Raw genomic sequence first — 14502 nt, forward strand, 5'->3', positions numbered from 1 at the left:
TGAAGGGCAGAGGCGGCGTCGGCGCGACGGAGGTCGAGGACGGACCGGCGGATGCAACGCCGGGGCGATAGAGGTCGAGGACGACGGGCCGGGGAGGCGGCGCAATGGAGGCGGACTGGCGGAGCACGGAGGGTGGAGGGTGGAGGGCGGAGAACGGAGGCGGCGCCGGCGCCAATGCGGTGGAGGGCTAGAGGCGGAAGGCGGAGCCGCGGAGGTGGAGGCGGCGCCGGCGCGGTGGAGGCCGAGGCGGCACTGTGGAGGCGGAAGGCGGAGGCGGTGTCGGCGCCGTGGAACCGGAGGCGGCGCGGTGGAGGCGCCGTGACCGAGCCGAGCGCGAGTGCGCGACGCGATGGGGAATTGGGGAGAGGCGGCGCTGCATGAGGCTGGTGGGACCGTGGGAGGAGGGAGTGGTTGTGTGGTTGCCTCTAGGGTTTAGTAGTTTACTGGGCTTATTGGGACACAATTCGGTTTTCTCGGTTAATTCGGTTAACTGAGAGCAATGACCGAATTACCCGAATAAATATCGGTCTTTCAATGGCCAAGACCGGACTACTAACCGAATTTCTCGGTCTTGGTGTCGGTCTTTTCGGTTCGGTTCTTCGGTTCGGTCTTATTTTGCCCACCCTTAGTTACAAGCCCATAGACCCATTGTAGGTAATGTAACACCTTGTTTCTGTGATTGCGCCAAACAAGATGGAATGCGCCAAACAAGCCCATAGGCTCATTGTAGGTGATGCAACACCTTGTTTCTGTGTAGTATTTTCTTTTTAAAAAAATTGTGGGACCCATCTGTCATACATCTCCTTCCCCTCTCTCTCCACTATCTCCCTCACAGGGCGCGCATGGGTGGGAGGTGGGCGGTGGCGGGGGCGGCTGTGTGGCGAGCGGCAACGGCGACGCCACCTCCTCACCGCAACCGCTCTGAAACAACCGACATATTCCACAAGAAGAGTAGAATATAAGTCTATAGCATATATCTTCATAAACATCGTTTACTCAGAGATATGCACATCAGAGTAGCATAGCAGAAACATCGCATTGGTTCCGGTTATTACAATACCATAGATACAGCTCAAGACAAGCCTCGAGCGATAACAACATAATAATATACAAACCCTAAAACCTCAGCAAATATACAGTACACTAGAAATTCACAAGTACTGCTACAGATATTGCTACTAACCATATTAACGTTACTGCTACTGCTACAAATACTACTACTGCCGCTGCTACTACCATAACCACTACAGGCACTATATGAACCATGCATATCATAATCATATCATATCATATCATATTAAATCCTTTGTTTTTGCAACCCACCACCAGCAGTACTCGAGTTAATATCAGCCTTCCTAGAGCTGCTACAGTGCAACAGTTCTTGCCACCACATGGACCGTTCGATCTATATATCGATGGATTTAATCCATCCGTCATCTCCAGCGCACGGACATTGCAGGCAGCAGCATCGCTGGTGGCTGGCCCAATCCCCTCTCTCTCTCCAGCAGCCTGAAGCCTTCAATCCCTCAGCATCCTCGCCACGCCTCGCCCTCCCAAATTCCCCACCGCTTCCTCCTCCCAAATTCCCCGCTGCTTCCTCGCAGATCTAATTGGCGCTGCTGCCTCCCCACGGAGCTCCATCTCACGAAGCTACTCGGCACCGCCGCCGCGGTGTTCCGCCCCGTCGAGCTCGCGGGGCTGGCCGGCGCCATTGCCACCTTGCTGTCCAGCTCGCAGAGCTGCTCGGCGCTGCAGCGGCGTTCCATCCCGTCGACCTCGCGGAACCAGCCGGCGCCATCGCCGCCTTGCTGTCCGGCTGCTCAGCGGCGCCGCCCCCGCGGTATTCCACCCCGTCGAGCTCGCGCAGCTGACCGGCGCCATTGCCACCTTGCCGTCCAGCTCGCAGAACTGCTCGGCACTGCAGCGGCGTTCCATCCCGTCGAGCTCGCGGAACCAGCCGGCGCCATCGCCACCTTGCTGTCCGGCTGCTCAGCTTTCCTGTCCTCTTCAGTGCTGCTTGGAGATTAGGATCACAGATGTTTGAGCAAGCAGTAAATCGACAGAAGGTAACCACCTGTTGTAGAGCTTTTCCTTTCATTAGATCCTCATGCCTGCTGTAGTAGGGTGGCTGGGTGGGGAACCAAACCCTTGTCAGAAACAAAATTAGAATTATATTTATCTGCATGAATTGATGCATTTGCACTATTAACATGCTCAAATATCATGTGGATGCATGGGTGGGTCAATGTCAAGATCCTCATATTATATATGGTTGTTCGATAATTTTTACTTGTGAGTCATACATGACCATAATGGCATCATCAATTCCTGGACTTGCAGGTGCTCACTTTCTGGACTTAATTTGTTTTTGTTAGAGATCATAAACACACTCACTGAGAGATATAAATACGAGGATTCGTATGTAAGTTGTATCTTACCAACTATTTACCAGTTTGTCAAGTGGGTGCTAATCTGTGGTTAAAAGAAAATAATATGATTTGACTTTGTCAGTTTTCACGCACTATGTCTTACTGTGTGCCATGATTTTCCACTCCTTTTTACCTGAACTACTCCTTTGGTCTGGTCATTTTATACTTATTTTAGGCACTAAACGTCGGTGTACCTGTTACTAAACATTTATTCTGCTCCTTTGGTGTGGTCATTTATACTTATTTTAGGCACTACACGTCGGTGTACCTGTTGCTAAACATTTATTTAATTTTACTGTTCTTTGGTTCCTTTGCCAGAGTGCGTTGAACACTGTCTAATTAATCGATTTACCAGCCGGCTGTTGCATATATATTCCCTTTGCTTTATTGATATTGCACCTTGATTTTTACAGTCCAAAAAGGTATATTGAATTGAATGATTGTTGTTCTAGGGAGTAGCAGCACGCTGCTATCCACCTTTTACACAATGTCAACCTCTTCTGGGCCATCGACGCACATAGCACAACATAAACGAAAAGAACCTTTGCAAGATTTTGCAACTCCAGGTTAGTGTTTTGGATGTCGCTGTACATACTTTTCGTATTTGCTTTTCATGAGCGAAATGTTGCTTCCTGTTTTGATGTCATTGTTTTACCGAAAAATTGTTATTTTTCCATATCTATATTTCGACTGAATATTGCTGCTAATGATGCTAATGTGCTGCCCACAGATCACTTCCCCGTTGCTTTTCATCTACCTTCAAGACGCTCTGTACGTCGGTGCATGCGTACTCAGCCTACTGGTACACTTTCACTGCTCTTGTGGTTTGCTCATGTACATTTTTGGTCTATCATTATGTTGTTCGTATTTGATTGTCATGTATATCTACAAATTATTTTATTTTGTGCTATATATTTTGCAGATGGTGTTACCACTAATGAGGTCAATATGAGGATTGATGAACCTTTTTCTTGCGATGCCAGCTCCCTTGGAAGTTCTCATGTGCCATCAGGACGGTTCACACGTCATCGTCGCCTTCTAGGTCAATCTGCTGCTACAGCTTTCCTTACCACTTTGTCACTCCTAAAGTCTATACTTCAATTTTATGAACCATTGCTTATCTATGCAATATTTTGGTACTATAGTTTGCGTGTTGGACTAAATATTTTCTCCCTTTGTTTTGTATCATTTTTCAAGTTTGTCCACTCATTTGTTACGTTTTTCTACATCAGAATTCCCACACCCAGATCCTATGACCGCTACTCAATCACGAAGGAAACGTAAAATTGCTATGTTAGCAAAATTGCAGAAAGGTAAGTTGTGGTTTTTTTATGCGCCCTCCAACTTTTAGTGCGCTCATGTTTTCTATAAAGATTTATCCTAACCCTGGTCTCAATATCTATAATACATCATTCAGCGCACTCAACAAACCAAGAGATACATCGAAATGTCCGCCCACGAATTGGTCCTTCAGATTCATGCGCGCCTGTTTTTCCCTCAATGTGTGACCATCCCAACATGCAACCTATCGCACTTGCTGATGGAGGTATGTGATACTCTAATAGGATCCCTCTGCTGTACAATACCCTTAAGTTCCTCCATATAATCTTACCAACCTTTGCAGCCTCATCGTCAAACCCTTCAGCCATCCCACCTCCATGTAGCAACCATCATCGTAAGTTCATCCATGTCATCAAAGCTCTTTGTTAATTCCTTAGTTAAATTGGTTCTATCTTAAATGATAGTTATGATGTTCATTGTGTACAGATTATATGCAAATCATCACATAAATGAAATTTCTCATGCGATGTGATACACGACCATCAATGCTGTTCGACATGCTGTTCGACTTGCTGATAAGACTTGCTGATCGACTTGCTGATCGACTTGCCCATGTGATTCTCAAACTCTGGTAGCTATTTATGTGCCTATGGTACATTCAGAAGCATGCTTCTGTTTTTGGTAAATTCATGGATTGACATATTTCTGTTCACTACTAGGAACTATTTTCTCTCCTCTAAGACTTGGACCACCACGTGAGCGATGCCAATATTGTGGTGCATTCTTCTGGTATGAAGAGCGTGTTCGTCGGGATCGACAAACACCATCACCAACATACAACACATGCTATAAAGAAGGAAGTGTTATCCTACCTCCGTATAGGCCACCTCCACAACCTTTGCATGATCTGTTAACAGGAGTTGATAGGCCTCTTTCAACTCATTTCTTTGAAAATATAAGGTACTACAATTCCATGTTTGCCTTCACATCCATGGGTGTAAAAGTTATTAATTCTATCAATGATGGGCATGGACCATATGTCTTCAAGATAAGTGGCCAGTTATGCCATCGCATTGGATCTCTCATGCCGAGAGAAGGACGTCGACCAGAATATGCTCAGTTATATATCTTTGATACTGACAATGAAATTAGAAACAGAATGCATGTTGGGACCTATGCAAATAGGAGTTTCCAACCTAATCCAGATATTATTGCTGCACTTATAGAGATGTTCAACACTCATAATCCAATTGTGCAACTATTTAGGACAGCTCGTGATAGATTGGTTGATAATAGTGATGATCGATACATTATAAGATTGTTTGGGGATCCTGACAAGCACGGTGATATATTTAGCGCACCTGTGGCATCAGAGGTTGTTGGATTAGTTGTTGGTGATGTAGGTATAAGTGATGTAGATCGTGACTTGGTAGTGCAAGACCATGCTGGTCATCTTCAGAAGGTTGAAGAAAAGCATTGTAAATTCATGGCAATGCAGTATCCAATTCTATTCCCGTATGGAGAGGATGGCTACCATGAAAACATAACATACCGGCGTTGTCCTCGATCAGAGGGTATCAAGCGAAACAAGGTTACAATGCTTGAATATTTTGCATATAGGCTTCATGATAGAGCTGATGACTTCAACACTCCAATGCGTTGCAAGAGAGGGACCCAATCCTATGTGATTGATGGATATTGTTGTATGGAGGAATCTCGGCTGAACCACTATAGATCCAAATCTTTTCAAGAAAAGTACAGAACAGCTTCATTCAAAGAAGTCTGTGATATTGTTAGTACAGGCATTAGTCAGGCAGCACAGGCTGGGCAGAGAGTAATATTGCCTTCATCTTTCGTTGGCGGGCCAAGGTATCTTTACCAGAATTATTTGGATTCAGTAGCACTATGTCGAAAATATGGCTGCCCTGATTTATTTATCACTTTCACATCGAACCCCTTATGGTCAGAGATAACAGATGCTTTGGCTTTCATTCCTGGACAGCACTCATCGGATAGGCCTGACATTGTTAACCGTGTATTCCATATTAAGTTGCAAATGTTCATGTACGATATTATAAAAAAGGAATTTTTCGGACCTATCACAGCAGGTAATAGGCTATCTATACCCTACCATGTTGCGTACTTCAGCCATTAAATATGCATCGTGTCAATTCTTATACACTTTGTTTTTTGCAGTTGTGTACACGGTTGAATTTCAGAAACGTGGGCTTCCACATGTTCACATCATATTGTGGTTAGCTAAGGATGGACCGCTAACATCTAGAGATGTCGACAAGCTTATATCAGCACAACTTCATCACAAAATTTATGATCCATGGACCTTGTGGAGATGCAAATCCTTCATGTCCATGTATGGTTGATGGTCAATGCTCAAAGAATTATCCCAAGGAATATTGTGAGGAAACAACGATCCTACAAAATGGACATGTCAGGTATGCTAGGCCAAACAATAAAATAACTACCACAAAGAATGATGTTACTCTTGACAATTGATATGTTGTACCCCACAATGTTGATTTGTTAGTCAAATATGACGCACACATCAACGTAGAGAGAGTTAACCGTGATGGGATGGAAAAATACCTATTCAAGTATGTTGCTAAGGGTTTCGATTGTTCTAGGATTGGCCTCCAGCGCAAACGAACGTCCGCTGAGTCTTCTACACAACAACCTAATGAGATTGACACCTACTTGGAATGTAGATGTGTAGCACCAAATGAGGCAGCATGGCGTTTGCTTCGGTTTGTTGTTCATTATACTGATCCTTCAGTTGAAAGGCTACATGTCCATATGCCATTTGATAATAATATTATGTTCACAGAGGATGATAATCTAGAGCAGGTCTTGGAAAACCCAATGAATCACATTACAAAGCTAACTGCATGGTTTGTAGCAAATAGAGAGTATGCTGAGGCTGCTCCATATACATATGTTGAATTCCCTGAATACTTTACTTGGCATGCTGATGGAAAATACTGGGCCCCAAGGAAAAATCACCGCAAAAAAATTGGAAGAATAGCACATGTTGGTCCAGCCCAAGGAGATGTCTATTACCTTCGAATGTTGCTACACATTATCAGAGGTGCAAAATCATATGCCAATGTTCGAACAATTGAAGGCTGCATATATCCCACATTTCAGGCTGCTTGTCAGGCGCTAGGTCTTCTTGGTGATGATCGTGAGTGGTCCTTTGCCATGGCTGATGCAGCTCATTGGGCTCTTCCCTACCAGCTTCGTGAGTTATTTGTTACATTACTTCTTTTCTGTGATGTTGCAAATCCTTTGGCTTTATTTGAAGAATATATGGCTTCCATGGGTGAAGATGCTACCTACCACATTACACATAATGCACTTGGAATAAATTCTTCTGCACCTTCCATCACACAATATGTCAGATCTTATGTTCTTAGTGAACTTGATACCTTGCTCAAAAATACTGGCTATAATTTGGAACAGTTCCATTTGCCCCAGCCTACCGCTCGAATCACATCTATATTTGCTAATAGACTTCTAATGGATGAACAAGGATATGATTTTGATAAGATATTGGTTGAAGCTGTTGAACAATTAGGTAGATTAAATTTGAACCAGAGAGATATATATGATGCCATTGTTCATTCGGTAAACAACAATGTTGGACAAACATTCTTTGTTTATGGCTATGGAGGTACTGGAAAAACATTCCTATGGAATACCTTGCTAAACAATGTAAGGGCCCAAGGGAAAATTGCTTTAGCTGTTGCCTCTTCTGGTATAGCTGCGCTTTTGCTGCCCGGTGGTCGCACACCACATTCTCGATTCAGAATACCATTGGATATACATGAGCATTCAGTTTGTTCTATTAAAAAAAACACTCACCTGGCTCAATTGATATGCCAGGCATCATTGGTTATATGGGATGAGGCTCCTGTCAATCATAAACACTGCTTTGAGGCTCTTGATCGATGATTGAGAGATATCCTAGCAACCAATGATCCATCATTTGCCAACAAGCAATTCGGAGGCATCACAGTTGTTCTTGGAGGAGATTTTAGGCAAACACTTCCAGTCCTGCCTCATGCAAAAAAGCAAAAAATCTTATCCTCATCTATCACACGCTCTCATTTATGGCAGCACTGCACTGTTATGCACCTTACAGAAAATATGAGACTTCAGTCACCTTTATTATGTGATACACAACGCCGACGCCTCGAGGAATTTGCAGAATGGCTGCTACAAATTGGAGAGGGAACAGTCCCTGATTCTTCTCCTACTAATCGAGCCGATGCTTCTTGGATAAAGATACCGGAGTATTTGTTGTTGCCAGCTGGGACAAGAAACCTTTCAAGCCTGATCTCTTTTGTATATGAGACCTCAAGTACCTCTCACACAGGTTCTTACCTATGTGAGCGAGCAATTCTAGCACCAACAAATGAAATAGCAGCAACGATTAATGCACAGATTATTGCACAGTTGACAACACAAGAAATGTCATACTACAGCTCAGACACAATTGATGATAGCACAAGCAATCGTGCCACCCTAGATGCCCTCTACCCAACTGAATTCCTTAACACAATACAGATCAGTGGCATGCCAGACCACCACCTTCAATTAAAAATAGGAGTTCCAATTATGTTGTTACGCAATATTAGCCCATCAAAAGGCCTCTGCAATGGTACAAGGCTTATAGTAACTCAGCTGACTCGTCGTGTAATTGAGGGGGAAATAATAACAGGAAAGGCAAAAGGATCTAAAGCATACATTCCAAGGATAGTGACCACTTCAATTGATAAGAGGTGGCCTTTTAAATTAAGGAGGCGCCAATTTCCTGTCCGGGTGTCATATGCAATGACTATAAATAAGAGCCAAGGGCAAACACTCAGCAGAGTGGGTGTCCATATTCCTAGCCCAGTCTTTTCACATGGGCAACTCTATGTTGCGTTCTCACGTGTGACTTCGCCTGATGGTCTACGGGTTTTGATTGAGAATAACCCGCCTGAGTATATAGACAGCACCCATAATGTTGTTTATAGAGAAATTTTTGATGATTTAGGCCAGCAGGCAGCACATGAATGATCCACCACAACTCCAACAGTATAATCATCTTTGTTGGTTACAATCCTTTCCCTAAGGTATGGCCTTCCACTTTATAGTTTATTGCTGGTGCTAAATTTAAGTTCATTGTATTCTTTTTACCCCTCATGTGCTTACTACAATATTGACTTTACTTCAGTACTTTGCATGCATGTTAATGTCGTGTTTCCTCGCATCTTTACATTATTCTAGATGATGCAGAAACATATAGCTTTTAAGTGGACGCATTTTAGTGAAATAATCTATATAGCCTTCCCCCCTTGTGATATTTTAGCTTTTTATTCACCAGGTGGCCAAAATTGGTTACGATGCATTCTCTTAAATATCACCTTCATTCTACATTTTTATTAGTGATGCTAAATTGAACACCATTCTGTTTCTTTGTCTCTCATGTACTTACTAAAATAAATTTACTTTTCTTCATGACTTTGCAGGGCTGTTAATCTGGTGCTTCATTATATCTTTTTGCAGTGTTCTAGATCATGTAGGAGCATGCAGCTTTTAAGTGCAAACATTTTGCATTATATCATACTGTTAAGGTAAAGATATAACTATTTATCCCTCATTTCTTCTGCTATGGTGATACATACTCCACGTAGATCTTATTTCTCTAATTTATTTTACTCGTATGCCTGATCAGCGCTGAACACTAGATTCAATATGTTCTATATTAATACATGCTCGTGAAAAGAGACACTTATTGCACATGATCACCAAAATGCACATATGGATGTTTCTTTGAATAGTTTTTCATATGTTTCTTTGTTGCGGTTCCTGTCTGCTCACTATGGACAATACGGATACTATAGTTCATTTTCCATCTACATGTTCTCTTCTAATCTTCCTGAAAATACAATGGTGATCAACTCTGCTTTAGTAGTTCAGACATTGTACTGGGCAAACTCTTCCTCTCTAACAAAAAAGTGGACCCTCTAGGAACACGAAGTGTCTGTATAGCTTAAACCATAAAATTTCTTTTGAAATATATTGTACTGTTGTGACAAATTCTATCCATGTTCAGTTTTGACCTTTTCACTCAAATATACATGCATCCTTGCAATATCAATAGCCATTCTATCTAGATCTACACGTTAGTTATAGTTTTTTCAATTAATGTTTATTGCAGTGATCAGCATCTCAAGGCACACGCATTTTTCATCTAGACACTCTATACATTGAAGATTACTTGCTCAATCTGCTGGTATAATTTATATTCTTCTTACTGTCTGCCCTGTTATTTTCCTCATGTATGAAATTTCTTCCCATTTATTCTGCACAATCATCATTACTGGCTCAACCTATTGCCATCTGTTCAAACCACGTTTACAGACTAATTCTTATCTTGTCCCAGTTCATTTATTCACCGGAAATTGTTGCTTCAATTCTAAATCAGCATTCCCCCACCCAGATCATATAGCAGCTCCTCAATCACGTTCAATTATTTGTTATCCATGTTATGTGATCTTAACACTCAGCTTTCCTCTAATACCTTCTGGTAGCTACGGTTGCTTCATAGCTTTTATTTATGTTCGGTTTTTATATTTTGTGTACTAACTGGTAAACAAGTTCAATGTAAAAATAATTTTACTGCATTTTACAAGTTACCTATAGAAATGTTGTATTTGGAGATTCTTGCATTCGTGCAGTAGTACAAAAAGTTCCGCATCTAATTTAGATTCTCTCAAGACTAATGCTTTTAATACTATCTCATATTTGATCATGCACATCTCCTATTAATTTAATCTTGCTACAGGTTCATGGCATGCTATTCATTAGGTCTTCCATCCACATGCTTCATAACACACTTACGTACCTTACAGTCTCACTTGCCATCTCATCAACTGTCACATAATATTCTTTTCTCTTATTCAATATGATCAACCACTTCAACAACTGTACATACATGGATATTTCCCATATATACATATTTTCCTTAAAAGTTATCTGCTATCCATCATGCTTAAGCCTTAATGTTGGTAATCGTACTAATGCAAGTTGTTATAATGAATAAGCAGGACAAGGCAAAAAGCTATCTAAAGTGATCATCATGTAGTTCATGTTTCCATTAGCCAGGTGCCCAGGTGTTTTGCCAGAGGACATATCAGGACATATCAGGAGTTGTGCTACAAGATAAATCGTTTGTCTCATCTGTATGCCTTCGATGCCTATTATGTGAGTCTTAACTATTTGAATTACCAACTGACCACCCTCGTCGATTCTCTTGTCTAATAAAATAGCGTATTTTACATATATTATATGGCTTAGTGAACTTTCGGTATAATTTTTGTTGTCATCAAAAATATTGAAACATATATATTCATATTCATACTAATGAGACTACATTTTGTAATCATACATATCAGCTTGGACATTGCATTTATATTTTGAAATCTACATAAGTACCTTTTATTTTAATGTTTCACTAAACACTGCCTAATAATCAGTATTCGTTTATTATGTCCCGCGGCAACGCGCGGGGTCCACCCTAGTAAACTTATTGTTTTTGCCGTCGCTACGTGGCCGCATTCCTCTTGCTACAGTGCAACAGTGATCCCTCCGTTCGTAGCCGCACGATCTGATACGTTTCTTCGATCTAGTTATATAAAAATTATTATAGTCAATCTCAGCATCATCATATAGTCCTTTCTAGTTGTCATCCATGACTTGAGTTCCTTCACTTCCAACCAAAATTTTCATTAGAAATTAGGGCCGTGTACAGTTCTTTGGGCCAAAATTTTTTTAATTATACGTACACACCTTTTAAGTATTAGATGTAGATTAATAATAATACAAATTACAGATTCCGCGTGTAAATTGCGAGACGAATTTATGAAGCCTAATTAATCCGTCATTAGCAAATGTTTACTGTAGCATCACATTGTCAAATCATGGCGCAATTAGGCTCAAAAGATTCGTCTCGCAATTTACATGTAAACTTACAATTAATTTTTTTCGTCCATTTTTAATGCTCTATACATATGTCCAAATATTTGATTTGATATTTTTGGCCAAAAATTTTTAGGATCTAAACACACCTAGGTTGGGAACATAGAGTATGTTACGACCGAAATGGCAAACAATAAACAGTCTTCATCAGCAAGCAATGCAGCAGTATATACACACAAGGACAGGTGAGGTGAGTTGCACGTTTTGCTACGACCATGGCGTTCTTCCTCCCTCTCGCGTTCTCCCTCTTCCTCGCCGTCATCTCCGCCTACGTCCTCCAGCTCCTCGCCGACGCTCGCCGCCGGCTGCCGCCAGGCCCGTGGCCGCTGCCGCTGATCGGCAACCTCCACCAGCTCGACCACCTGCCGCACCGCTCCCTCGCGCGCCTCGCCGCGCGCCACGGGCCGCTCATGTCGCTCCGCCTCGGCACCGTGCGCGCCGTCGTCGCGTCGTCGCCGGAGATGGCGCGGGAGGTCCTGCAGCGGCACAACGCCGACATCGCCGCCAGGTCCTTCGGCGACTCCATGCGCGCCGGCGGCCACTGCGAGAACTCCGTGGTTTGCCTGCCCCCGCGCCGCAGGTGGCGCGCCCTGCGGCGGCTCAGCACCGTCGGGCTCTTCTCGCCGCGCCGGCTCGACGCCATGAGGGCTCTCCGGGAGGAGAAGGTGGCCGAGCTCGTCCGCCGCGTGTCCGGCCACGCCGCGCGCGGCGAGGCCGTGGACGTGGGCCACGCCGCGCACGTCGCCGCGCTGGGCGTCCTGTCGCGCACCATGTTCTCCGTCGACCTCGACCCCGAGGCGGCGCGCGAGGTGAGCGACATCGTGGACGAGGCGTCGGTGCTGGGCACCGGGCCGAACGTCTCCGACTTCTTCCCGGCGATCGCGCCGGCCGACCTCCAGGGAGTTCGCCGGAGGATGGCGAGGCTGGTGAAGAGGATGTACGCCATCATTGACGAGCAGATCGAGCGGAGGATGCATGGCCGCACCGCCGGCGAGCCACGCAAGAACGACCTGCTCGACGTGATGCTGGACAAGGAGGGGGAGAGTAAAGAAGATAGCAACGAAATTAACCGTGATGCCATCCGTGGACTTTTTACAGTGAGTACTTGTACAACTTGCGGACGGATATTAATTTGTGAATAAAACAAACTTTTATATACGTGTTCTTAGCGATCTAAAACCAAAGGCAGCTGAAAAATAAACTTCGATTAAAAACCCTAAAATCAGATCCAAATTTAAGGTTGAAATTCAAAATTTAACTGATAAATATAAGCATAAGCGAAAAGATAAGACCCTTGTTATCATGCATGACTAATTTATTTAATTTAGCTAAAATTATTGAACCAGCTTTCTAATTTAAATTTGGATTACAATTTTTCGTTTTGATTAAATTTTGTAATTTAACCAAGTAAATTTAATTGATAATTCTAAACTCAAGTTTCATTTGCTGTAGGATTTGTTCACTGGTGGAGAGACGACTTCTCACACAATGGAGTGTGCAATGGCAGAACTATTGCAGTGTCCAAACTCGATGAGAAGGGTGCAAGAAGAACTCAAGAGTGTGATAGGCACCAAACAACAAATGGATGAACATGATATTACCAAACTGCCCTACCTTCAAGCTGTCATCAAAGAAACCCTCCGGCTTCATCCTCCGGTGCCTCTGCCACCATACGAGGCCGAAGCCACGGTAGAAATACAAGGTTACACCATTCCTAAGGGAGCGAAAGTGCTTATAAACTTGTGGGCGATCAATCGATGCGCCAACGCATGGACCGAGCCAGATAAGTTCATGCCAGAGAGGTTCTACGATAGTGACATTACTTTCATGGGGAGGGATTTTCAACTAATTCCTTTTGGAGCTGGAAGGCGCATTTGCCTTGGATTGCCACTAGCTCACAGAATGGTCCATTTGATGCTTGGCTCGTTGCTACACCGATTCACATGGACATTGCCAGCTGAGGTTGGGAAAAATGGAGTGGATATGAGGGAGAGGTTTGGGTTAACACTATCATTTGTTGTTCCCCTCTATGTAATAGCTCAAGAAATACAATAAGAAACATGTGACTTTTTTATGATGAAGAATAGAAGAACATTACAAATGTAATGCGATGATAGCTGCTCTAAATATGTAATCACCCAAGATATTTTCTGATACACGAAGTATTGTAAAACAAAAATAGGATGTGAAGTGAGTGTAATTCAACTGGCAATGTTTCTTGTGATGAAACCTACCTATCCGGTTCAAGTTGTAATTCAACTTGAGATGAGTGCTCGTATTTACGGCTAATTATTCTTTCAATGTTACACGACATATCTGTTGACAGCGAGACACCTATAATGACTTTATGAATCTCAAGATATGCTAACCTAGTTTTCAGAGGCAATTACAGAGGTATGGTGTGTTTATAGGGAGGAATGTGTGTGCGTTTATATAAGCACCTGTGACTTTGCCGTGTTTCATGAAAAAAAGGGGATGCCATATATATGGTGATTTCCGTTGCTTTTGCAAACCAATACTCTGTATCACTTCATAGTATGGAGTAATACCATACGGGCTCATGATCTTATTCTCCTCGTTGCTGTGCATACTTGACGACTCTTGAAATGAACAACTACGTACGCTTGATTTCTACAAATTGTAAATCAGGGCCGTGTCCTTATTTATATCAGAAAAAGAAAAACATCAATAAGCTACAGAACGACAAGTAAAGAGAGATGAATAATAAGAAATGAAGCAACAAGTAGTA

At 42.9% G+C, this 14502-nt stretch overlaps 2 protein-coding genes across 9 annotated transcripts; both read left to right on the forward strand.

The window, feature by feature from the left end:
* The first annotated feature begins 1453 nt into the window (after positions 1-1453).
* Positions 1454-11216, forward strand: LOC127786097 (uncharacterized). 8 transcript variants are annotated; one of them, XM_052313422.1, is made up of 16 exons: positions 1454-2066; positions 2341-2422; positions 2882-2995; positions 3160-3231; positions 3352-3471; positions 3662-3742; positions 3847-3975; positions 4054-4104; positions 4197-4341; positions 4430-5579; positions 5713-5818; positions 5907-6163; positions 6353-8845; positions 9242-9346; positions 9934-10008; positions 10823-11216. In XM_052313422.1, exons 12-13 carry the CDS (start codon positions 5997-5999, stop codon positions 7677-7679), a joined length of 1494 nt encoding a protein of 497 aa, XP_052169382.1. In that variant the 5' UTR covers positions 1454-2066; positions 2341-2422; positions 2882-2995; positions 3160-3231; positions 3352-3471; positions 3662-3742; positions 3847-3975; positions 4054-4104; positions 4197-4341; positions 4430-5579; positions 5713-5818; positions 5907-5996; the 3' UTR covers positions 7680-8845; positions 9242-9346; positions 9934-10008; positions 10823-11216. The 8 variants fall into 8 exon arrangements, with proteins under 8 accessions (XP_052169382.1, XP_052169381.1, XP_052169379.1 ...); XM_052313421.1 differs by having other exon boundaries at positions 2843-2995; positions 4430-5818; XM_052313419.1 differs by having other exon boundaries at positions 4430-5818.
* Positions 11217-11636: 420 nt separating this feature from the next.
* On the forward strand, positions 11637-13988 carry LOC127786098 (geraniol 8-hydroxylase-like). The gene is made up of 2 exons (XM_052313427.1): positions 11637-12850; positions 13206-13988. Exons 1-2 carry the CDS (start codon positions 11969-11971, stop codon positions 13806-13808), a joined length of 1485 nt encoding a protein of 494 aa, XP_052169387.1. The 5' UTR covers positions 11637-11968; the 3' UTR covers positions 13809-13988.
* Positions 13989-14502: the final 514 nt, after the last annotated feature.

The sequence above is a fragment of the Oryza glaberrima genome, chromosome 10, assembly GCF_000147395.1.
Source record: "Oryza glaberrima chromosome 10, OglaRS2, whole genome shotgun sequence".
NCBI classification, from domain to species: domain Eukaryota; kingdom Viridiplantae; phylum Streptophyta; class Magnoliopsida; order Poales; family Poaceae; genus Oryza; species Oryza glaberrima.

What these genes read in the sequence shown, in the direction of transcription:
- LOC127786097 (XM_052313421.1), top strand. Translation starts at nt 5,997, where the DNA reads ATGTCGACAAGCTTATATCAGCACAACTTCATCACAAAATTTATGATC. An exon ending in CTACAAAATGGACATGTCAG is followed by an intron (nt 6,164 to 6,352) that starts GTATGCTAGGCC and finishes CGATTGTTCTAG; the next exon opens with GATTGGCCTCCAGCGCAAAC.
- LOC127786098 (XM_052313427.1), top strand. Translation starts at nt 11,969, where the DNA reads ATGGCGTTCTTCCTCCCTCTCGCGTTCTCCCTCTTCCTCGCCGTCATC. An exon ending in CCATCCGTGGACTTTTTACA is followed by an intron (nt 12,851 to 13,205) that starts GTGAGTACTTGT and finishes CATTTGCTGTAG; the next exon opens with GATTTGTTCACTGGTGGAGA.